The 25880-nt window shown below is 31.6% G+C and overlaps 2 protein-coding genes across 3 annotated transcripts; one reads left to right on the top strand and one right to left on the bottom strand.

Moving 5' to 3' along the window:
- Window positions 1-2786: 2786 nt before the first annotated feature.
- Window positions 2787-5126, top strand: LOC112690285 (PIH1 domain-containing protein 1-like). Its single transcript, XM_025564266.1, has 7 exons — window positions 2787-2966; window positions 3037-3118; window positions 3189-3377; window positions 3707-3853; window positions 3915-4141; window positions 4218-4364; window positions 5026-5126. The coding sequence occupies exons 1-7, from the start codon at window positions 2904-2906 to the stop codon at window positions 5062-5064; spliced, it is 894 nt and encodes a 297-aa protein (XP_025420051.1). The 5' UTR covers window positions 2787-2903; the 3' UTR covers window positions 5065-5126.
- A 2444-nt stretch (window positions 5127-7570) lies between these two features.
- Window positions 7571-20654, bottom strand: LOC112690284 (serine/threonine-protein phosphatase 6 regulatory ankyrin repeat subunit A). 2 transcript variants are annotated; one of them, XM_025564265.1, is made up of 27 exons: window positions 20507-20654; window positions 18619-18806; window positions 17458-17559; window positions 17007-17108; window positions 16791-16907; window positions 16190-16390; window positions 16014-16119; window positions 15424-15719; window positions 15272-15365; window positions 14979-15187; window positions 14648-14911; window positions 13914-14177; window positions 13739-13845; window positions 13399-13645; window positions 13107-13313; window positions 12839-12983; window positions 12559-12758; window positions 12283-12480; window positions 11921-12127; window positions 11722-11853; window positions 9815-10021; window positions 9489-9749; window positions 8676-9084; window positions 8344-8558; window positions 8107-8242; window positions 7912-8040; window positions 7571-7833 (listed from the first exon to the last, which is right to left on the bottom strand). In XM_025564265.1, the coding sequence occupies exons 1-27, from the start codon at window positions 20652-20654 to the stop codon at window positions 7571-7573; spliced, it is 5154 nt and encodes a 1717-aa protein (XP_025420050.1). The 2 variants fall into 2 exon arrangements, with proteins under 2 accessions (XP_025420050.1, XP_025420049.1); XM_025564264.1 differs by having other exon boundaries at window positions 7912-8242.
- Between the last annotated feature and the right edge of the window lie 5226 nt (window positions 20655-25880).

Below are 25880 nucleotides of genomic sequence, written 5' to 3'. Positions count from 1 at the left end.
CACAATAACCACAGCGTCCCTATCGTCCCTCGTCCACAAGGACACGACCGAACCGATCTGGCTGCCGCCGGCGGCGCGGGCCGTCGCCTCGGCGGACGGAATCAGCTCACGTACGGCATTTGAGAGTAAAACAACAGTTGGTCGTCTTTCCGTCTTTTACAATAATAATTATAAATTGTATATTTATTGTTAAAATAAAGACTGTTATTTAATTAAAATCACTTTCTTCTATAAGTCAAAACCTTCAACACCCACAAATAAACAATATATAAGAACAAATAATAACTTACTATACTTAACTATAACTAAATTTTTTGAATAAAATGAAAACTATCACAACTTGGATTATAAAATATAAATATTTAATATAGACGCAGCTTTTATTATATTTATATATCTATGGTGGATAGTTCCTAGTTGTGATTACACCACGAATGATGTGAACGTGATAACTGGTAATGGTTATGATTATAATTTATGAAATTATCACAGAACAGTTTACAGCTGAAGTCTGTGAAATTTTATATAACCAACGTTGGTAATTTAACAAAAAAAAAAAAAAATTTGTTAATTTTAGTGTATAATGCAATTTAATTCTTTAATGCCATTTTTTTTTTCAAAAATACCACACCATGTACCACAAGTGGATTAAATTACCACATCATCAGCAACACTGGTTACCATTGTCACGAAAAGTGGCCGTAAATCTATATTACAAAAATAGATACATACTATCTTTGACTAAATCAGGGGCGTGCAACTGGCGGCCCGCGAGCCTTTTTTATCTGGTCCGTGCTATATTTTCAAATTGCATCATACAATTTTAAAATGTATTGTCTTTACTCTATCTTATCGATATAGTCAGTGGTCGAAATAGCTCAAGATAAGTGGAGGGATACCTTACAATTCAGATTTCCTGATATCATCATAACATTTTTCACACCTTATGTACCTATAATATATATTTTTTTATAGTTCACATAAGGTACATTATCTTAGTCCGTGGCTTTATATACGGGTATAATAGATATATAATAGTATACTACATAGTAGAGATGTTCTGAGTAAAAAATCTGGTACTAAGCCGGGTACCGAGTACTGGCCGAGTAAAATTGTTTATACTAACCGAGTATCGAGTATTGGCCGAGTAAAATTTATAGTACCAAGTGGGTATCGAGTATTGGCCGAGTAAAAATTTTAATACAAACCGGGTATCGAGTATAGGCCGAGTAGAAGTGTAAATACAAAATTGGAATTATACTAGTATTAAAGTATCAACTAACAATTACTGATTAAAAATTATTAATAATATAATTTAAGTCTTTAAACAGTTTAAGCACTCAGTAGTCAGTACTGGTACTGACCACCAGGTAGTTCTGCAATTATAATAAATTAATAACAAAACTTAGCCAAACACAAATACAAATTAAGTAACACTAATACCAGTTGTTTAGATATTAGGCAATAGCTATGTGCAGTTTTGTTCAATAGATAATAATATTGAATAATGAATGAATATTGTAATTTGTAACTAAAAATTCAAATGTAAAAAATAATAGAGTTTAAAATTATATAAAATGTATTACGTACCGATAAATGGCACTTTCTCGTCCTCGGCCTCGTCCATGGGATTCATTGAATGAATTTAAAAAAGTTAAAACAAAAAAAGCAATAGGTAGAATGTACTATAACTGTACTAGCTGTGCAGTGTAAACTACTAGACTGTAAAGTGATTACTGATTACTTATACTTGAGAATATTTGTATAGTAATAATTTATATTTTATTACGGGTTTTGATTGCAGATTGTTATCATATAATTTATATATAAACATTAGACGGTAAACACGAGATTTATTTTTGTAATTCATAGAAGAAAAACATGATTTGTTTATAATCAACTGGCTATCGTAAATCGGTTCAGTTATTCTAAGTAATATAATAATTAACATAAGCGTGCACACGGGGTAGTCAGGGTAGGTACTTGACTATTCTGTGAAACTTCCCACCCTCACCAAAATATTCAATATGATCACAATAATAAATAAACATATTATTTTCAACCACTTCGAAACATTAGTTAACGTTAAAAAAAATGTAAGAATACTGGAGAAATATAGTTTTTAAGTTAAATGAAGTTACGAATGCAAATTTTTTGTTAATATTAAATGATAATGTGTTATGTTTGACTACCCTGCCAGTTATGTCTGCACACGCTTATGATAATTAATAAGTACCAAAATAAATTATAATTCATTACCTTAGAATTTTAGATTTCTCCCGTTATGTTAATTATAGGTATTACTATATTTATAAATAGATTGTCGTTTGCCATTGGATATGAGTCGAGTAAAAATGTAGTATTACGCAGGGTACCGAGTAATGCCGGGTAAAAATGTAGATATTACGCCGGGTACCGAGTAAGAGCCGAGGCTTAAATATGATATCGAGTACCTGGCCATCGAGCAATTGCCGGGTACCCGGAACATCTCTACTACATAGAAGTGATGGGAATAATCGAATAGAATAATCGAATATTTCGATTATTTGAATAATCGAAACGATTCGATTATTTAAAAAAAAATAATTCGAATAATAAAATAATCGAATAAATCATTTGCATGAAATAAATTTTCATATAATCTGTGATACTATATTTATATACTATATATTTTTTTAAAGTATTTTATCTAATATTTGGATATTCACTGGGATGATAAAATGTTATCACAAATCACTAATCATAATATTACTCCGTGTTGAAAATAATAATTTTTTCTGTTGTAACTTTAACTGATAACTATAACTTATAATTGTTATTACTGTTAAAATCTGTGTCTTAAAAAAATTCTGTACTGATTTTATGGTATATTTTTATAGCATTTATATTTACAGCTTCTGAATATGTTGTCCAAAAATTTTTTAGATATCGACGAGTCGATTATGGAAAAAAATCTTTTGATTCAAGTAAATACTTTGACCATATCGGTTTATATTTAACAATACATTTAATTTACTTAATAATTATTGTTTTAAGAATAATGAGGAACAAGAATTTAAAGAATTTGTAACAGGTTTTCTTAATCCCGATGCTGGAAAAATTATCAAACCAGCTCCAGGTTAGATATCAATAATTTAATAATAAATTGTTATTACCTTAAACATTTTAATAAAAATATTGAATTTCAGGAATTTGTATCAAAATAATTAAAACTGATGATAAGTCCAAAGTTTTTATAAATCTCTGTCATCACACTGATATTCCACAACCGGATGAAATAACTCGTGATGAATTAATCCAAGCTCTTGAGTCTCAAGATCCAGAAAAATTCTTTGTTCCATTAAGTATTGGGACAGAACATGAAGAAAATGATAAATGTAATCTTTTAAGTATAAAATAATTGTATAATAAGTTATAATAATAATACTGTTACGGTTTCTCTTAATAACATTAAATAAAACTAGTTAATAAATATAATTATTTATTAATATTACAATGTTGATTAATGTTCAAGATTAAACATTTTTTTTAATATAACTTTTAATATATTTTTATTTAAATTACTATTGGAGAATTATATTGAATAAATTCAAATTTCTATTCTAAATAATAACTAGTAATTGTTGTAAACATTTTATAAATTGCACAAAATTAAATTGATTAAATTATTAGTAACATATTTTAACTGTAATTTATATTTTTACAGCTGGTGCAAAAGTTAAAGTTTACGATGTGGCAGTGAATTCTAAATTTTTTGATCAGTGTCTAAATGATGAACTATTTCAGACATTTATTATATCGTTAACGATTGAAGGTGTTGCAGAAAAGTTCAAAATTAAAATAAGCTCTGAAAGTATTAATTGGTTATAGTTTTGTTTAATTAGAAATATAACTATTGATATTTTATGGTATAGATCCAATTGTATTAAAGAACAGGAAATGTCTTGGGTCATTGCAGCAACATAGAATACAACAAAGGCCTCCTAGGCCATCAATATTAAAAAAAAAACCTTTGATCGAAGAGTTAAATTGTAAAGGATCACCTCAATTAGAGAAATATGTCATACCAGAATACAGAATTTATATACAGCCAGAGCACAATCCAAAAAAATTGATATTAGATGTTTGGTTACCAGAAGTGGTAGTTAAATAAACATAATTAATGAAGTTAATTAAATTTTTTTTACTTGAATTGATTTATTTCTTATTTTCCATAGAATAATTCACAAGAAATTGATTTAAAATGCGGAGAAGATTGTTTATTATTAACTACTTTAAAACGAATAAAATATGAGTTGGATATTTTTTTACCATACACAATTAATCAACAAAATGTTTATTCAACTTTTAATACTGTAACCAAAGTAAGTGATTTACATTTATAAAAAAAGTTAAAAAATAAATAATAATGAATTAATTTACAGTAATTATTTAAACTCTAATAATTATTGAAAATATGGAATAATTTTTTGGATTTGTTGAGTCTTGATAGATTGAAAACTGAGAAAAAAATAAATTGCAGTAACAAATTAAATATATGAACTTATTATTATATTTAATTAAACTTATTAATTATAATTATTATTATTGTATAGATATGAATCTATATAGTAATTCATGGATGCTTATAATTTATTGTTATTCAGCTTATACTTATAATATAAATTATGTAACTGTGATAACGAGTAATTATAAGGCTAGGATCTCACAAGCGTTGAAATTTTTCTGGTTCATGATCTAAAATTAGATGTTGAAACAGACATTTTTAAATTGGTAAGTATTATTAAATAAAATATTTGTGCTCAAACAGGAAATTTTTCAATATGAACCTAGTATATGATATGACATTTATCAATTGCAACGTCTGATTTACCAACGCTTGTGTAACTCCAGTCTTTGGTATATCATTTTCTGTGAAAATATTTTCATTGCATATTTTGGGATAAAAATTTAATTTACAGTCATATTTTTTATTGAAATAATTATTTGTTAAATATTCAATTGCAATCATTATTTATTTTTCAGTTCTTATCTGTCACGTCATCCATTACTTCTCTCCAATGAATTACCAGTGCAAGTGGTAATTAGTAGATTATTTTTTTGAAAAGAAGATTATAATGTTTATAGTTAAGTATATAACTAAATTTAAAATTTTTTACTCAATAAAGAAAAGTATTTAAAAATTTGTTTTTCAGTTTTAAGTTTTTTCTATAAATGGTATTTAGTTTATAGTCTATTAATACATTTTCAAATTTTATATTTGGTATTTTGATCAATTTTATTTTTAAAATTAGGTGTTAGAAGTTATATCGCAAATAAAGTATTTTATTTAAAATTTAGTTATTGCCAACATATTTTTTTCATAGATGAAATAGATTTTTTATTTTATTTTAAACTAAAATGTAATTTTAGTCAAAAGTATTGGTTTAAAAAAATTGATGTGTTGTTCAAAGAACCTAATATTTTTTATTTTAAGAGCTAGGAATATTTATTTTTGGTTTATTATATAGTATACTTCCATAAAATTAGTTACAATATTTACAATAGTAACAATGACCATATATCTAATAAATATTATAATATTTGGTTTATCTCTTACCTAAAAAATCATATATATTATGTAAAAGTAATATCCCATCTGGTGTCTCTCAAGGGGGTCATTTTTCTCCAATTCTTATCTCCTTGTTTATAAACAATTTTCAACATGTTATTCGAAATAGTTATTTTCTGATGTTTGCCGATGATTTAAAAATATTTCTTGAAATCTGTTGTATAAATGATTGTCATAGATTACAGAGTAATCTCGATACACTAAGTGCTTGGGCTACTAATATTGGTCTAGATTTTAATATCACCAAGTGCCTTCTTATGTCCTTTTACAAAAATTTGTAATCCAATCATATTGAGTTACACATTGTGTATTCTACTTCTCACTCATTCAGGTGCAGCTGTCAGTGATTTTGGTATTACAATGGAACGGGCACTTACTTTTCATGAACATATTGAAAAAACCTGATGTAAAGCTCTAAAAACACTTGGCCTCATAAAAAGAGTTGCCATTGAATTAAAATTTTTAGCGCCACTTAAAGCTCTGTATAGTGCATTTTTTAGGTCAATTCTAGAATATGGTACTGTTATTTGGGACCCTTATACAGCTACTAGTAGAAGTAAAATTGAAAGGATTCAACGTAAGTTCCTAAACTATGCTGCTAGAGTCCTTCATATTGAACATAGACCTCATAATTATGAACCAATCTGTACCCTTCTAGGATTATCGAACCTAATTGACAGACGTATTACAGCTAACCAGATATTTTTACAAAAACTCATAGATGGCTCTATTAACTGTCTTGAATTGCTAAGTCAACTTAACTTTAAAATACCCAGTTTCCATTCACGGTCACACTATACTTTTTTCATACCACTTTGCACCATTAATTATATCCGTAATGAACCTATATTTAGAATAATGCACATTGCTAATGAGTATTCAGCCACCTTATTTTAATAATATTATGTAATTACTTATAACTGTTATAATATATTATCTAATACTACTGTACTTTGGGCCACGGCCTGTTTTTGTATAAAAATAAAAAATAAAAAATAAAATCTGTGAATTTGATGTATAGTTATGCTAGTTGTAATCATTTCTTATGTATTCACAAGTAGCATTACAATATATAATTAAAAAAAACATTAATTTTTTTAAAAAAAATTTCTTTTTACTAAAAGGTAGAATATTAATAAAATCAACAAGTATGTTAATCTTTTAACACATTTCTAAAATTGTAAGACTTGTTACATGCTTGGGAGGAGTATATCAATTGATAATTTTTAATTTCAGAATGAGCAATTTAATTGATATCCTTCCATAGATTCACACTTGTTTCTTTTGGTGACAATGCCATTATTCCATTTTATTATATATTTATTTGTGTTATTAAATGTAATTTATTTCTTATTTTGCTCAACTATATATGTATATGCTGTAGGCACTTGTATAGTGAGGGTTATAATGTCTTGTTATAATTATTATAAACCAATTTTTCTCTATCTTTATATCTATTTAAATATATTCAAAATAAATTCTTAATACTTATACTTATTCATTTTTTTTTTATTTAGAATATTAATTGATTTATCAATCTCATATAACAACAGATATATGTGGAAAACTTGATATGTAATTTTAGCATGTAATCATATAGGTGCTTAATTTTGTTATAAATTGTTGAATTCACAATTTAGTATTTATTTGTACTAAACTTCCAAAAGTACTTCCTCTAACACGTGCTCTCATCTATTACAATGAGAAAAAAAACTGGCTTAATTAATAACTCAACTTATAAATTTAACTATGAAAGTTAAAAACTTACTTTATAAAATAATATAAATTTATTTTTTATGGTCTTACACATTAGGTTGATAGTTGATATGTTTGAGTAACATATGTATTTATCCCATGTTTTATTAAATTATAATTTTTTTTTTTTAACAATAAATGTTTACTTTGTACATGAATTTATATATAATTGTATAATCAAGTTATTTACACTATTCTAATGTTTCAAGGGAAATTATTAATGTTGTTTGCCATTAATGGTTGAGGGTCTGATTGCGCTTCACTGTTGCTTCTTGTTAATCGTTCCATCGAAGCGTTCGACGCCTTTGTGTCTTCCCTTTCATCATTTTCACTAGAACCCTGTAATGCTCGGTATTTCTTCGCTATGGAATCCCAGTCCGTGACAGTTTCGATGCGGTTCGATAAACTGGAAAAGCTTATTTGGGATCCATACGGGCTCAAGTGCACCACGCTAACTGACGTTGACTCTATAGCACGTTATAATTCAATATTAAAACAATGTTTTACTCACATTTGTTATGAATTTTAATTTTGTTATTTGTTACCTCTCGGTACTACTTGAGCTTTCTTCACTTTTGATAACCATTTATTGCCCATTCGAGTCCTGGCACTTACTCGTCCCTTCGTTTTCATGTCGACCATCTGTGATAAGCTTGGGCGCTTTTTTTGCTTAACTGTATTTAACAGTTTAGAAAAGTTCGTAAGTGTTTCCTGAATATTTTTCTTTCTCCTATTTTTACCTCTTTTCTTGCATATCTCTAGTAAATACATAAACCAAGTTGTAATTAAGTTCAGAGGCGATGGCGTCGTAGTTGTCCTGTGCATATTTCTAATCAATTTGGCCAGTCCAAACTTCCATTCAATATCAGATTGAGCCTGATTTCAACAAAAACGTGTAATAAAATAATATTGTTCAACGTGGCTGTTATAGGTGTTGGTGTGCCGGTATAGAACCCGTGTAAATGCAATAAATTTACCTGAATTCTTTGATAAGTATCACTCATCATAGCAATGAGCAGATTAATTAGCACGACAACCGAAACTAACATATAGATACCAAAGACGGCTTTGAACAAGTAAACCGTCCACGATGGTTGATCACTATTAGTGGCCTGTCTTAAATCGGTATGCGTTGCCATACCGAACACAGCGAAAAAAAGTAATTCAAATGCATCTATTGGGCTCATTAAGACTATATATAGAAGAAAAAAGACAAAAAAAATGAATAACTTGTTAGTCGTTGTATCTATTATTATTATTATTCTTATTGTCTGTTAATAAGTGGAAATGTGCATGTATGTATTTATACCTTCTGAAAATATTTCTGAGTTTTGTCTTTCTAATTTTTTCTTGATGGGATGGTTCATAGCTACGATTTGCATTGAAAAACCAAAAACGAAAATGCTCAGTACTACTAGGAATCTTGCTAAATCCTTCATTAAATCGCCAATTATTATAGCCCAAGGTCCAAACAAATGGTGGAACGACAAGAAGTCCAAGATTTGAACGCACGCCATTAAAAACGATATAGCGAACATCTGATTTCTCAGATATATGACGGTAGGAAGATATGGAGAGGAAACAAGATTAAAATATCCGACTAAATGAAACGCCACTCCTATGACACTCCATAACAGAACAGCTAACTTCACCCAGCCCAATCCGCTCTTGTCACTTGGATTAGTAAGTTCGAACAGCAGCAAACCACTTAACCAAACCTAAATTAATTAAAAATAAAATTGATAAATATTCGTTTATCTATAATGAAATGTATACGGTAAATATATATGAAATATGTATAAGCAGCCAGGAGTATTGTAAAAATTAAAGTTTTCTGCTTTAGCCAATATGAAGTTGTCTTCTGACAAAATAATTTAAATGAAAACTAAAATTGTACACATGTATAATTTCTGATTAATTTTTATGTAAATTTTACATAGTTTGTATTAATATTTGATTTTAATTTATATACAACATGAAGATGGCTTACCTATCACCAAGCTATTACTAATACTCTTATTAGCTGTTTGTGAATTATTTGTTTTAAGTAATAAATATTTTTTTAATATAATTGGTACGCATTATTTAGGACCAATTTTATACATATTTATTGACGACTTACCAAAAGTAACCATTCGTACCAATAGGGAGATAAGGTTGATCGTGCCGCTTTATGATACGGAGTGATAGCGACCATTTGCAATAGAAGCATTAAGTAAACGTGTGATGTCAAATATGACATAAACTTAATAATTGGAACTTTACTGTACGTATGCCATAGCGGTAACGTAAATACTATCCATAACGGAGGACAAGCAATAAACCCTAAGAACATAAGTAGTGTTTTCCAACCGGCCCAATTCAGTCTTCCTTGCCAAAGTTCCTAAATTTGATTACATTAAATTAAATCATATATTAATCGGTATTTAACAATAAATAATGACTAACCTGTAGATACCTTTGTACGACAGTATGAGCTATAACTTCTTTTTGCTCGTTTTCAATAAGGACGTCTAAAAATTCAGTATTTCGTCGATCTGAAGCAGTTAGAATCCGACCAGCTGAATCTTGACCAGCAGCTAATGCCAAAAGTTCAGTAGCCATAGCTTCGCATTGTTTTCCTGCAGCTATTAAGTCTTTTGCTCTCTCTTTTTCCTGATCATTGTACAATATTCGTTTTAAAAATAAAATACTAAATACCTACTTAATATAAACCTATTATATTTATTTTGAATTAATTATTTGTTGAATAAAATAGGTATGTATTATGATGTAATAGTTACGTATACTTGATTACTTCAGACTTTCTAGTCAAAAAAATATTTAGAATAACTAAAAAATTAGGTAAATATTAAATGATAAATTTACTATGTTATTGACTATTATTCATTGCCATAAGAAATAATAAAACTATTATATTTAGATGAATTTAATTATTATTTTCCATATTAAGTTTGGTTAAATTTTATTTTACTCTATTCAAAAGTTATTTAGTAATAATTTATTTGGAATATACCGACTTGGTTTTCAATTTTAATTAGTATACATCGATTACATTGGAGCAGTAACGTAGTAAGGGTATGGCGAACTATGCCTCGGAAAAGCACGATTGAGCATAGACCTTTTTAACAACACGATTGAGCATAGAATATTTTATGCGATGTTGTCACATTCACGTTGCCAACATTTTGTAATTTATTATTTTCACTTATTATTACACCAATTATTATGATATCTGACGCGAGCCGTGAGCCGAGCCCCTCAGCTTTATCGACAATGTTATCGATTAATAAATTAGTTTCGGAGCAAAACGACTTTTTAAACATTTAGCATCGGGGAAAATATAAGATAATTAAGATACAATTCCAAAATTATTATAGAAATAATATCAGTGTTCGTTCGTTATTTGCAAATAAACACATTTCATGTTGATTTTGAAATTGGAGCTCATCAGGCAATAACAGACGTGTTTGGATATATTAAAATAATTGGATGTAGATTTCATTTAGGACAATCATGGCGGAGAAAAGTAAGAAATAATTATATAATATAGTACTTTTTTACTAAAATATAATAATTTGTTAGTAGATTGTTGGTGAACCTTCTCTCAGAATAGAATACATGGACAACAGTTATTGACTATGAAAATATAATATTTTTTTGCCATGTTATACATTGAATTATTATAATTATTTAAATAAATATTTTTGTACCTATAATACAGTTCAAAATTGAAAATGGCAACGTTGCAGAGTTTTTTATGCTCAACCATGTTGATTTTCTTTTGTATTTCAATTTTCTTTGATACGCCGACAATTTATGCTTAATCGTGTCGCAAAAAAGGTGTTTTATGCTCAATCGTGTCTCAGCTCTGTGCCTACACCAGGGGTGCAAATTGCAAAGGGGTGTAAAATTGTGCAGAAATCGTATTTTTATCTTACAATCAAATAGAAATGTTTCCATTATATTTTTTGAAATACGTAGATGTTGTATACTTGTACACACTACGTGTGAATTGAATGATGAAATTATGAAAATAGCATAAGGGTATTAAAATAAAAAAATGTCATATGAAGAAATTATCGATGAATTTGCCTGTCATAAAGCGAGAAAAGCAAATTTTCAAAGTTTAAAATTTACACCGTAATAATAAATTATAAATATAAACTACATACTTAAAAAAAATTAGTAAAATAAAAGGTTAAAAAAAATATCATTACATCAAATTTTAATTGGTTAAAAAGCGTTTTTTTAAGTTTGCCAGGAGCGCTAGCGAACCTTTATACGCCACTGCATCGGAGCACAGTTCATGCAGAAATTATTATACATACAATTCAATTTGAATTACATTATACCTTATTTGATAGGTTAATAAATATACTGGAAAGTTTTGCTGCAGTATCTACAGGTGCAGGCGACACTAAGATAAATTCTTCGATTGGTTTGTTATTATGGTTTTTGCTGCAAATCATTAGATTGTAGACGAACTAAAAACAGAAACCGTTCATTAGTTCGTTTCGCGCAAAAGCTCATCGTCAAGCTTCAGCGTCGCACCCGTCTATCGTCCATCAATCCGTACGTGTCGTGCTCCTTGGTCATCAGGTACTCCAACACGTCGTTATGACCTTCTTGCGCGGCAAACCATATCGGCGACGCTCCGTAGTTGGTTTCCGCTTTGGGAGAAGCGCCGGACTCGACCAGCAGTTTTACCACGTCCAAGTACCCGGCACGGGCGGCGCAATGCATCGCAGTCCATCCGTTCTGCGTTGTTCGTTTTCGCGGTGCGGAACGAAACGCGTGCAAACGAATTATTATTATTATTACTATTTTATATTATTGTTGTTATTATTATTATTATTTTTGCGCTCGTACGCGTGTACCGATCGCGCACGTCAAAACAAAAACGTTGTCCGAACCTTGTCCGTCGCGTTGATCTCGGCGCCCTGTCCGAGCAACACTTCCACCATAGCGTAATGGCCGTACGTGGCGGCGATGTGCAGACACGTTTTGCCATTGAGGTCAGCGCTGTGCAGCAGGTCGGCCGCTCTGGACAACAGTAGCCCGACTACGGTTACGTGGCCGCCGAAACACGCCAGGTGAAGCGCATTGTAGCCCTGTAACGTTGTGAACCCTCGTCAAAGCTGTTAGTCCCCGCAGACCCGAAGAGGACACCGACGGTTACATCAACTTACGTTTTCGGCCGTCGACGCGTCCACCTGGACCCCGGCAGAGTTGAGCAGCAGCCGCACCACGTTCTCGTTGCCGCTGTAGGCGGCAAAATGCAACGGTGTCATACCGGACTCGTTGCCGAGCACACCCAGCACGCTCACCCCGGACGGCGGGTCGGATTTCACGGTCGCCGGTATGTGGGACAGCAGTTCCCGAACGGTGTCTGCAACGAGCGACGATCGTCATATGTTGTGTAATCACGTTTACCAGTACTCCGTTCCCGGGATAGGGCAGTGGGCATACCTGTTTGACCGCAGTACGCGGCCATGTGAAGTGCCGTCATACCGAGCCTCTTGCTAGATATCTTTAGCGATTGGGACGAACGCAACACCTCCAGCACGGACAAATGGCCATTCTGCGCCGCTAAGTGAACAGCCGTGAACCCTGCCTAAAAACGTCGTGTCGTTCGCGTTATGTGTGTACAAAACGAAAAAACAAACAAAAAAAAAAAAAACAACCCCATATCGGAATTAGTACTTTGTATGAATTGTGTCTTGCACGTTACAAATACCTTGTTTTCATCCGAACACGATGCACCTGCTCTGACCAGAACCTTAACCACTTGAGCGTGGCCACCCTCGGCAGCTAACTGAAGCGGTGTGGCCTCCGTAATGCGGTTTCTAGCCGAGATCACGCCGTTCTTATCGAACTTCATTAGTTCAACGATCACGGTGACCGATCCTTGCATCGCTGCTATGTGGGCGCACGTGTTTCCGTCCTAACACGCGTTTTACCGATAATTAATATTATTATTATTAGCTTATTATTTTTTTTTCTCCTATCGAACCGCCGAAAATGTTTACCTTAGTGCTGGCCAAGACCAATTGTGGATGCTGTTGCAAGAACAGCTGCGTCACTTCTGGGAAATTATTCTGCGCTGCGACGTGAATTGGTTTTTGTCCTTGATCGTCGGTCGCATCTATGTTTGCCCCCAAATCCAAAAGCAGTCGACACACCTCCAGTTGGCCCGCCGACGCGGCCAAGTGTAGAGGTGTTTGTTTTCTTAGGGTGAGGATGTCGATTACTGCGTTGTGGTCGTGGATCAAAAATCTTAAAAACGGATAAAAAAATAATAATTATAAAATATTCGTTCCGAACGTTTAGTACAGCGAACAGCTCAATATCATAACGCTGAATGTTTACCTGCAAAGATCGGCAAAGCCGTTCATAGCTGCTAGATGCAGTGCCGTCCAGCCGACTCTCGATTTACTGTTTATGAATGCTTTATGTGTCAGCAGCGCATCGCATACCTAACACAGATAATTGATTTTTATACTGTAATCGATTAATAATTATTGTTGTTAATCTATACACCCACTTTCAAATATCCCCTTTCAGCGGCTAAATGCAGAGCAGACCGACCTTCGTTATCGAACACGTCTACCCTTGCGTGGTTATTCAGCATAGTGTTCACTAAACTCATATGGCCTCTATGGCAAGCGATTAATAAAGGAGTCCAACCGACACTGGATTGACGGTTCATCGACTGTTGCACTTCAGATGGTGACATTCCATCTAGAATTGCTGTAAGTACATCGTTGTTTCCAGCTACAGCACAAAAGTGTAAAGCTGTTTCATGATGCTGTAATGATAAAATCGTATAATGCCATCGAAACAACAAAACTCATAATAGAACGTGAAATATTTATTTTGTTATATTTTTATTTAAAAAAATAAACAATAATAATCCTGTCAATATTTGAAGTAATAATATTATGACAACAATTGTTATTAACATTTTATGTTTTCGTGTATAATTTGACTGTTTAAATTATGCTTGTGAATAGCTAATCCAATAGTTGAACGTTTAAAATAATTTTATTGAAGATCAATTAACATCCTAATTTTAATATAAATGTAAAATATAACTGCAAAAACTACATACGAATGCAATGGTATATTTATTTACTATAAAATTAATTAGATTTGATCAATCTTTTTACAAGTTAATAAAATTTATTATATTTACTGCACACAATATTTAAAAATTATTGTCGTGTATGGAATTACTATTCACGTAGTTATAGATGAGGAAACGAAAATAAAATTCACCAGTTTTGTCCGTAAATTTATGTCAGCTCCACCTTCAAAAAGTAATTTTATAACTTTAGCATCATGATTTGGTTTTGATACATTGACTTCGGATTTTTTTATGTTGGCAGCATAATGTAGAGCAGAAGCACCGTCTTCGTTAACATTATTTACATAAGAATTGGCTACTTCATCTCCTTGTTTGGATTTGACAAAATCTATTAGTTGTCCGACGATATCTGCTTGACAACTTCTGCATGCCAAATGCAACGGAGTTTCTCCCACCTGTTTCAGTTGTACATTTTAAAACGATCTATAGTCACAAGTAATGGGTTTGCGAATAATATTATACATTGTTTTTGAAAAGAGGATCTCCACCGTCGTCCAGTAATAACTGAAGTGTTATGAGGTTTCCGTGCTGGGCAGCCACGTGCACAGGGGTTTGTCCGTCATCCGTGGCTAGATTTGGACCGGCTCCGGACTTGAGCAGCATGAGAGCACAGCGATCGCCATCTTTTACTCTGGCGGCTATGTGAAGCGGAGTCTCACGCAGTTTTCCGCCTGAGGAGTTATAACGGATTGGTAAACGCATTGAAATCTGCAGAAGACAGTATACTATCTACATAGATGACGTACTTAACTAACCTCTTACGTGTACATCAGCTCCGTATCCCAATAGAGTTTCTATTACAGCTGGTTTAACGGATTCCACTGCTATGTGCAAAGGAGTGTAATTGTCCTAAAAATCAAATGTATCAAATCACTCGTTAGAAATTACAATAGACCGGTTTACTCACATTTGTTGTGACGTCGACTTTTTCCCCTTTTTGCAGCAACGTATTGATAATTCCGACATGCCCGTATCTGGCTGCTGTGTGTATACTTCTAGCGCCACTTTTATTTGGCATGTGCAAGTACACCCCCTTTTTAAACAACATCATCGCACAATCCGCGTGGCCGTTCAATGATGCTATATGCATTAGAGTACTACCGTCTTTAGTCCTCTCGAATATCGAAGCTTTAAACTTATCCACCAATAACTCAATGATATTAGCATGTCCATTTTCGGCAGCCAAATGCATCGGAGTTCGGTCTAAACAACAACGTACAATGTGATTATAATAATTCGTCAAAAATAATTCTTATAGAATTAAAACTCGCGCTGTTTCCGAAGAAAACTCATTGACAATAAAATGCCATCATAGTTTAAAATTATTTGCATTGATAATCACTGACAACGGTTCGATCATGCCTTTTCAATTTTTATATTTGTGAATCGAGACTAGAGGACAGCACTGGCGTTAAACAATTCACCTTTTCCCCTCCACAGCATAGGTATATTAATAACAGCTATGCATGCGACACAAGATAATATAATAGTATGTACCTTGATTATCCGTTATAGAAGCGTTGGCTCGAGCACCATAAAAATATTTAACCAAAGCTTCGTCTCCGTCGGCTGAAGCAATATGAAGAGCTGTTTGCCCTTGGCCCTGTTGTTCAACAATCGAGTTAAGCAAGTACGCGTGAACGAGAACGAACGGTATTTTAACTGATACCTACGTTTTGACTATCAACACTAGCACCGTAGTCAATTAATATTTTTATCATGTCCATATCTTTTCGTTTGGCAGCTAAATGGATAGCCATGTCACCGGATTTAGTTTTGTACTTCAGCTGTTCAACAGCTTGGGTCGACAGTAGTTCTCGGCACATAGATTGGTTACCGGTTTCCACGGCCAACAGAAGTGGGATTTTCCCGTCCTGTACGGAATGAATTGTGAAAAAAATTAAGTGTGCCCGTCGGATGTTTTGCTACAACAGTGTTGGATCTAGGATTTTCTTTGGGGGGGGGAGGGGATTTAAAAAATGCGATATTTTTTATAACATTGCAGTCAGTGGTTGATAATGAATTAAGATAATAATAAGTAATATAATACATTAATTTAGATCTAAGACTACTGATTTCTTGTATGAATAAAAATACAAATTATATTCTTTCTTTCATATTTAAAAAAAAAATAATACTTTTCTTAATTCATAAAATTATTGATTTTTAATATATATTTTTCCTGATTTTGGAGGGGTTGATCCTCCCTTTCCCGTGAATCCGCTACTGCGCTACAATAGCCAAGACTCAATAATAATACGTAAACCAACTGACCCCATCGGCAATGGTGCGAATATCTTTTCCGCAAGACCCTAGAAGAACTCGAAGTATGCTCGTCGCTGTACCCGTCTGTCTGCTTGCCACCATGTGTACAGCCGTTTGTTGTTTTGGCTTTAAACACACAAATCATTGGTGAGCTCAAACAATTAATAGTTAACAATATTTATATGTATATTGAATAATTTTAAAATTTAAACAATTATCACATACTCCTCCTGGGCAGTAAACGTCCACGCCTTTTTTCGGCAATAGAACTTTTATCACGTCTTCTCTGGAGTACGTAGCAGCCAAATGCAACGCATTAAAATTTTCCTGAAAATTACTTCAACATTATATTCTAATTATCCAAATGAATAGGGGCGTAGATCGGTAGAACACAAGTCATATTTAGGGAAGACAAACGATCAAGTAATTTTGCGTGACCGGAATATATTTATAAAAAAAAAAAAACAACTACTATCTTTAACCTTAATAAATTTGCAACCTGATGATAAGTTGTGCTTAGTATAATAACTCTTTTTCGTGAGTTGTCTATTTAGTTCTAGTGAAACTTGAGTACAAATATTTTTGTTAAAAGTTCCTCCAACGTTTATACGATTACTTAAAATGAATCACTAAATAATAAAGTTATCGGTATGAATATTATAAATGTAGTACTTACATTATTTCTGATCGTAACATCACTTCCTAGATCTATCAAACGTTCTAGGAAAGTAGTTTTGCTTTCTTTAACTGCATACATTAAAGGTGTCATGCCATTGCTCTACATAATATAAAATACATAAATATTGTAGTAACATTTTCGTGTATTATATTTATATTTTTGATTTAAGAGATTGTTTTTGATCGAACTATGTCTATTCAATAATAATAACGTACTTTTTGATTAATTCTACGCTTGTAATAGATACATACTACATTTATGATATGATTTACACGGTTGTATCACAAATTGTTTCACAAGTTGTTTTTTTTTTTTGTATATAAAACATTATTTGTATGTTGGACATAAACATATTAATTTAAAATGTTGTACTTGAGTACAACATATTTAAAATATTCAAAATGTTGTATCTTATATGTACCTACTAAAGAAAATATAGAGGTTATTCAATAATTGATTTTATATGAATATAAGTCAGTTGATATATCTTTAGTTTTATATTTGAATTGTGTTTACAAATTATCAAACAGCTATTAAGAATTTCATGATATACTTCCAGGAATTATCTTGTACTTCCTCTAGAAAATTATAGAATTTAATCGATATTACAAGTTTTATGGCTGATACAATAAATAAGAAACTTTTTTTTCGAAAACGGTTTTTTAATTTGACAAATGCCTATATAGTAAAACTAAACACGGGTTTCAATAAGAAGTCGACTATTGGGAAATATATTGAAAACTTTTTGGTGGAAAGTCGATTTATTGCAAAGTTATGCGGGCTTAATTAAAACGTATCATTATAAATAATTATTCTCTATATTTTAGTTGAACTATAAAATATTATTTCATATTATATTTAAAATCTCATCATTTTGAGGTCAAATAAATTGTTCTTATTAACCATTTTTAGCTCAATTTTGACAATTTACTTTAATCATGTAATGTATGTGTTAAGTTCAAGTTGTGCCCTTAACGGTAAATCGCGTGTCGGCGGACCATGACGCTTTTCCGGTTGTGCTAGTTTTCCAACGTCCACGCATATTTTGGAATGGACATCAACCCCTGGTTTTTCAACCATAACAAAATATTTGCGCATCATGGATACAATTAAAATGTAAATGGGTTCAATAAAAAATTAAGCAAATTCAAATTTTACCTGATCCACAACACCGGCTAATGGTGTTGACGTCACATCTTCGCCACCGGTAGACACCAGTTTTTCGACCACCTTTAAAGCCTGGTCTAATGGTGGCCATTCCGATTTTTGGCTCAGTTGTAAAATTCGTTGGGCTCCGTCTCTGATAGACGAACCTGGACTTGGTAGAGTTATAGGAACCACCCCATCTAAAAAAAATATCGAATATGCATAATAATCACCTAGTGAAATTCATTAAAGCAATTAGGTAACGTAATGATTCGACTTAAAATATATTTTTTTTTTATTAAAACAAATATATTATTCATATAAATGAACTATAAAGTTTATATATCATGTTATATTTTGTTTGTATTTATCTGTTGAACCAAACTTAATAAGTTGATTATCAATCCATTTGGCGGAATAGGTACAGTTTAGTTGAAAAATAAGCTATTAATAATATAAATTACATTAAACAAATTAAACAATTTGTTGAAAAGAAATTAGTTTACATAAATAATTTCTGTCTATAGGTAAAAAGTTAATTTTATACAGAACATAAATGTAAATAGTAATTAGCTGTAATTATAATAATCACTATATGTTTCACCGCATATAAATTGATGATTATGTTGAAAACGTTGATTTTAGTTATTCGTTAAATCTAGGTAAAAAGTATAAGCGTTTCATAGGTAATATTTTCTAACATTGATTAAAATATTATTAAATTTTAATATTTAATTGTAAGTAATTTATTATCTATTGATATAAAAATAAGAAGCATTTTATCGAACAAAACACTTTGATATTTATAAATCGATTAATCAAATAATGATCAATGATTTTTAGCAATATATATAAATAAACCAAAAACTACAGAATTTATCAAATAATATGAATTATGATTAAGTTTACTTACAAGAAAATTATTAAAATTAAAAAACCTTGGTATTTTTACTTAAATAAAGAAACTTTAGATGGGTTTTTTTTTTGCACTTTTAAATTTATTATAGAAATTTATTAACAGTATGAATATGTAATGTCTATTAACTGTTGCATCAGCTATATAGAGAATATGTGAACATATTTTTATAATGAAAAATATTCCCTGCAACACTATTTAATATTCCTGTGAAATGTTTTCAAACTTGGTGAATGTATTTATGATTTCTTTTGCCTATCAATTCTTAGCTTACTCTTATTTCTTCAGGCATGTTGGTATAAAGCTTACTTCTTATGCCTCAAAATTGAAAATTAAGTTTCCAAGTATGTGATAATATATAATAAATCACTCAAAGTTATTTAAATTAATTAATGGTCGATTGCTTGAATATACAGATTTTTTTCTAATTATTAATAACCGTAGTTTGAAAAAATTACAAATACTTTATTGTAATCATTGAATTTGATTCATATTATAGTACTTTAAATATTTTCAACTGCAAATATATTTGTATACATTTTTAATATAGATAATATTATTGTAAGGAGTTAACAATAAATAGGAACATTTGGAGACAAATCTGTTGAATGACATGGTCTTGAAGGTCGAAGTCACGAAAGTAAAAAAAAGAAAAAGAATATTATTGTTTTTATTTCAGTTAAATTAATCGAATCAAAACAATGTAATAATGAATAGTTTGAATTATTATAACGTGAACAATCTAAATAGATTATAGTTGAAGTACGTTTAATTTTATCAAGAGTTATATGTGCATGACATGTGAGTGTTTTACTGGCGTTTTATTCGTCGCGTACATTTTTCAGAAACTATTCCGGCTTCTTTCGATAGGACGACAGGCGGGAATATATTACTGAAACGAGACGTTAGAATCTCCAAGGCGTTCTAGATATATCAGCTATTCCTGATATTCCTGTATATATATCCTTAATCTACGAGTATTACCTTTTGCCTCGTCTTTTTTGTCGTCACCCTTCGAGACCCCGCTGGCCGCAGACGCTTTGTCTTCGGCCGCGGTCACAGCCGTGGCTGTGGACGACGGCGGCTTACTGCTGCTGGCCGCCGAGCCTCTTTTCCCAGATCCACCGATCATCGCGTGTGCCGATAGTCCTTTAATGGTTCACATCCCTATACACGGTCAAAACGAAGTGAAACACGAACGAATACGCGCGCCCGCGTTCAACGAAACAGGAAATCGACGCGAAACTTTTTGACGAACACGCGTGTACCGACCGGCCGGAGGACTGTTCGGGAAAACATAGTTGTCGCACGTCGTTAGATATGACGATGGTATTGATGATTTAGGCAATGACGGTATTGCGAGTACCACGTTGTGTTTCGGAGTATGCAAACGTGACCCGAACGGAAAAACTGTAGATAATACGCACGGTTATTAATAACGAACCGTATGTGTTATGGGTTCCGAGTGCGTTTTGTCACAGCGGTCGCCCGGAGTTGCTCCGTAACTGGCACTCTGGGCGATTATAAACAATATCGTATACGTTTACGAATAATGTGTACCAACGTTCTCGGGATTTGCATGTCTCCTGTTGTAGACCAATGAAAGCGAACTTACCTGAGCGAAAGGTAGCGGTGCACCTATAGAAGTTTGCATGCTTACGTGCTCCTTTATAATACCCTCCGTCGTCGTTACACCACCACCTCCACTACCACCACCACCACCACTACCCCCGATCACTCTCCCGGTCTAACCCTCCCCGTTGCCTTCCCACCGTAACTGGCTGCCCCTACAACAGTTGCCCGACCCGTAGCCTCCCCACTCGCACATAATTCTACTTAATTTAGGTTAGGAGTGAACATACACCCTTCTTTTCACGTTATTTATTTAATATTTTTTTAATTTTCTATTTTCTCTTTCTTTCATGTAATTTGACCGGGCTGTAAATTATAATGTTCTCATCGCGGGCACCCGCTCCTCATGGCACTATAATCCTTACAATAATTTCATTTTCTTCCGAATCGAAAGTGTTATGTAAGATTGGAGTGATGTCGATTTTGAAAATCGGCAAACGGAAAGTTATTAATATTCTTACAATACTATATTAACTATTATTAATATATTGTATATTAGTTTAAGGGGATTACAAACCATGATTTTCTTTCTCTTTCTATCACACGCGCAATATAGGGATTTAGACTTTTCCTATTTTAACCGATTGATCTATTAAGACGGTAAGGATTTTGAAAACTGATATGAATTCATCGTAAAGTCTTCATCAATAGATAATTTAATAGCATCAATAGATACGTACAATCGGTACGTTGGAAGTAGAAAACATCTAAATCCCTATAGGTATTACGCGTGTGATAGAAAGAGAAAGAAAATCATAGCTTGCAATCCCCTTAACACAGTTTTACAATTATAATACCGTACAATCTTGATTGTTTTTCTTTGAAAATGGGGGAATATAAATTAACAACTATTTTAACGTTTAATGTGACGTTCGAAAATTGTTGTTGGTAGATAAGATAATTCTAGAATCTGAAAATTAAAATCTTGAATGAAGTTAATATTTTAGCAATAAAAAAAACTTGACCGATTAATTGGTTTGCATAAATTGCACTGCTTATATATTAAAAAAATAAATTTAAAGAAATTAATAAACTATAATTTGTTTCAAACTGTATGTTTTGGGTATAACCGTAGAAGTGCCTATAATATTAAAATTGATCAATAGCTCAAAAGCGTTTCGTGTGATATAAATATATTACATATTTAAAAATATTTTTAACGGAGTTAGTTGTGGAAAGGGAACATTGGTGTTAGTAAATAATTTCCCTCGAACAAAAATTATACTGAGGTTACTTATTTTATAATTTCCATTTTGGATTTTTTTTCTGTTCCTTTGTTTTTGCCTAGTTTGTTTTAATTTTAAGCTCTTATTGGTGATATAAATTATTTAATTATACATTTGAACTAGTATCATTTTTCGTTTTGCGAATTTTTCACTGTGCTATACAAAATGAGAAAATATAACTTGTTTGCGAAAAGTTTAATTGTAGTCGTACATATATTTGCTATGAATCCGTAGTAGTAATTATTTTACATTTTAGATTATGGCGAGAATAATATGTTTTTTGGCAAGTGGTCTCTACGAGAATAGAACAAAAAAAAAAAAACAAAAAAACATTGAATACGCCACTGCAGACACTGATTTATTATGTATCCAATATGCGTGTTGTAGTACATACATGCAGTAGGTACAGTTGTTGTTTGCGCGCCGAACGCGTTCGCGAGACGGCGGTGACGGTGTTATATTATTATTGTCTTCGGAGAACTATGAAAATTCATCCGGAAATATAAAAGTGTTTTAAATGAATGCGCTGTTTTGTCAATAAGTTTTGTCTCGAAGGCCTAATAACATGCAATTACCGGAAACCATCCCTCGATACGCATGCAATGTTTGACAGCTACAAGTATAATCCGAGTTTGATATCATTCCGCCATCCGTATTTATACATCATATGCACGTATTTTATACACGTCCGCCCAATGCACCCGAATAACAGTCGTCGAGGCATTACATGTGCACAAGGCCGGCTGGCGGACAGGGGCACCCCCGGAGAAATTAAACTTTGACAATCCCCTCATGTTTCGCGTGCGTACGAACAAACGATTACCTTTAAGTCGAACATCGCAGACGATGATGTTCGTGCGTATACGCGCGTGTACGCTTAAGTAAATACCGAGGCCGTGCGCCAGTTATCGGTGTATTTAAATGATATTTATTATTTACGCATCCCATCGCGTTCCAATAATGTCCAATAACACCCGATGTACGTATTATTATTTCTAAACATCACGGCGTACGAACAAAATATATTACACACAGAGCCGTAACTAGGGTGAGACCAGCGAGGCACTTGCCTTGGGCGGCTGAAGTTGGGGGGCGCAAAAATATTAAACGATTAACTTAAGAAAAAGTATTAATTATCGTATAGTACTGTATAATTGACAGTATAATATTTAAATATTTTTCATTACTACTCACCGATCCGTAAACGTAATATTATATTTTCAATATAAAATGTATTTCTTTGTTGATTACTCGTTTATTACTTTACAATTATTGAATTATTTTTAGTATTTATTATTATTATTATTATAATTTTATATTTTGTTATTAATACTATATATATTATATTTATGACTATTTTCCGTTTAATCGACGATCGATCGGTATCTGCTTGATGTCTACATTATATTTGCTGACACAAAAATTCAATCATAAATAATAATTGTTTTAAATTATTTTATTATATTTTTATTTATTTTTATTATTTTATTAAATATTGTTTCCAAACATATAATAATTTATATTTATTTGCTTACCATAACATAAGTTGAAGATAATTAATAATTATATACTTATGGCTAAAAAATGTTATTCTTGTTTTGCTAGAAACCTAATTACAATTTTTCAGATTCTTCCAAATCGTATTATACATATTAAAAGCTGTGAGTATGACAACTCTACAACCTAGGGGGTGTATTGCTTCAGTTTTGCCTCAAGATAAAAAATGGCGCGGTACGGCTCTAATTACAGATGTGTATTTATCTTCCAGTAAACGTGTATGTTGCAAATTTAGAAAGGTGTTGGGCTGTATAATATGCATTTCGTTATATATAACATACATGGTATAGATTTTCGGGCGGTACTCTTTACGCTCAAGAATATTATACTCTTCGACCATATTTTTATAATACACACTTTGGTAAACACTATATCTACATCATATATCTACAATATCTTAATCTTATTTTTATAATATTTGGAAACTATATGTATATAATTTCTACAATGGTCCGTCGTCTAGAAATATCTATCTCAGTAGATTTAAAAACGGACATTATATTCCATTATATTCCATTATATTTCCATTATTATTTTGTTTGCTCATTGATAAATCGGTCAAAACTTATGACTTTGTGTTTATTATGATTGTTGAAAAATGTAATACACTTGGTTTTCTGTTCTCACCCAAAAAAGTTACCGTTGATTTTGAATTAACAATTCATAAAGCTATAGAAAATATCTGGCTGAATATAATAGTAATAGGATGCCGATTTCACTTAACTCAATCATGGCGGAGAAGTATTCAAAAGTGTGGTTTATCTTCTTTCTATAAAGATGAGTCTTCAGAAATTGGTAAGTGGATACAGTATACATTTGGTTTGGTATTTTTAAATCCAGATGAAGTATCAAATTGTTTTGTTGAAGATCTATTATCTGATTGTCCAGTAAATGATAAATTAACAAACTACTATGACTATTTAACCGATACTTACATATCTGAAGGTTGTTTATTTCCAATGAGTATTTGGGCATTTAATACGTCAGAATTAATAAGAACAACCAACGCGTATGAATCTTTTCATTCTTTTTTTAACAAAAGTTTTAATCATTCTCCACCAATAAGTGTTATAAATAAAATTCAAACCGAGGTCTACATAAAATTAAATAATATTAATTTACAAATGTGTCCCAAAGATAAAAAAAAATATAGATCGACAGCTAAAAAATCAGGAAAAAATACAACAATATTAAGCAGGATCAATTAATGGTATGATTTTATTAAATCAATGTCATTTAACTATTCTATTTAATGCTACAATACTAATAAATAATAATAATATTTTGACGATTTATATTTTTGATAAGAACTTACATATATTATATAAAAATTACATTAATGTACAAAAACACATTACATTTTTGGAGAGTAATAGAAGCCACCTTCTCGTGTTGCTCTCTGGGTAATGCTAAATGGCTTTATAAAACTAATTTACACAAATAAATAATTTAAATATGACAAATCTATTATTATTATGTTAGACATAAATAATTTAAAGTAAGTGTTACCCAAAGTGTGTTTTAAAAAAATGTGGTTGAAAAGTGCTATATAATATTATTGGGCAAAAAAGGAAAGTAGATTTAAAATATTTGGGCGAATAACCTAACCTAACCTAACCTAGCGAAAGGTCATTTTTGGACGAACATATTGCCCATATTTTTCAAACTGCTTATTTAGTTTCCATTGAAATTTGGTTTCCATACACCCACGCGCGCGAGCACGCACACACACACACACATACACACACAAATATACCTACATAATGTATTGTTATCCTCGCGTTTAACTCCTTATTGTATGCATAAATTAATTATATAAACTATTATTATTGTAGTTATGTTATCTTAATAAATTTGCATTGATTTTACAATGTCGTATGTATTTTTGTCCTTGTACGGTAGAAAATACAAAATGCATAGAAGTGTAAACAATAGAAAGAGTA

Source organism: Sipha flava, unplaced genomic scaffold, assembly GCF_003268045.1.
Source record: "Sipha flava isolate LNK unplaced genomic scaffold, YSA_version1 49_pilon_pilon, whole genome shotgun sequence".
Lineage (NCBI taxonomy): Eukaryota > Metazoa > Arthropoda > Insecta > Hemiptera > Aphididae > Sipha > Sipha flava.
This window is presented reverse-complemented; position numbering and strand designations above follow the sequence as displayed.

Excerpts from the sequence above, each read along its gene's own strand:
- LOC112690284 (XM_025564264.1), bottom strand. The coding sequence starts at position 20,654 with ATGATCGGTGGATCTGGGAAAAGAGGCTCGGCGGCCAGCAGCAGTAAG. Across the intron at positions 15,720-16,013 it reads TTCTATAACGGATAATCAAG|ACCGAACTCCGATGCATTTG; the intron begins GTACATACTATT and ends GTTGTTGTTTAG. Across the intron at positions 13,646-13,738 it reads GGCTTTGCCGATCTTTGCAG|ATTTTTGATCCACGACCACA; the intron begins GTAAACATTCAG and ends TCCGTTTTTAAG.
- LOC112690285 (XM_025564266.1), top strand. The coding sequence starts at position 2,904 with ATGTTGTCCAAAAATTTTTTAGATATCGACGAGTCGATTATGGAAAAA. Across the intron at positions 2,967-3,036 it reads AAAAAAATCTTTTGATTCAA|AATAATGAGGAACAAGAATT; the intron begins GTAAATACTTTG and ends TATTGTTTTAAG. Across the intron at positions 3,854-3,914 it reads AATTAAAATAAGCTCTGAAA|ATCCAATTGTATTAAAGAAC; the intron begins GTATTAATTGGT and ends TTTATGGTATAG.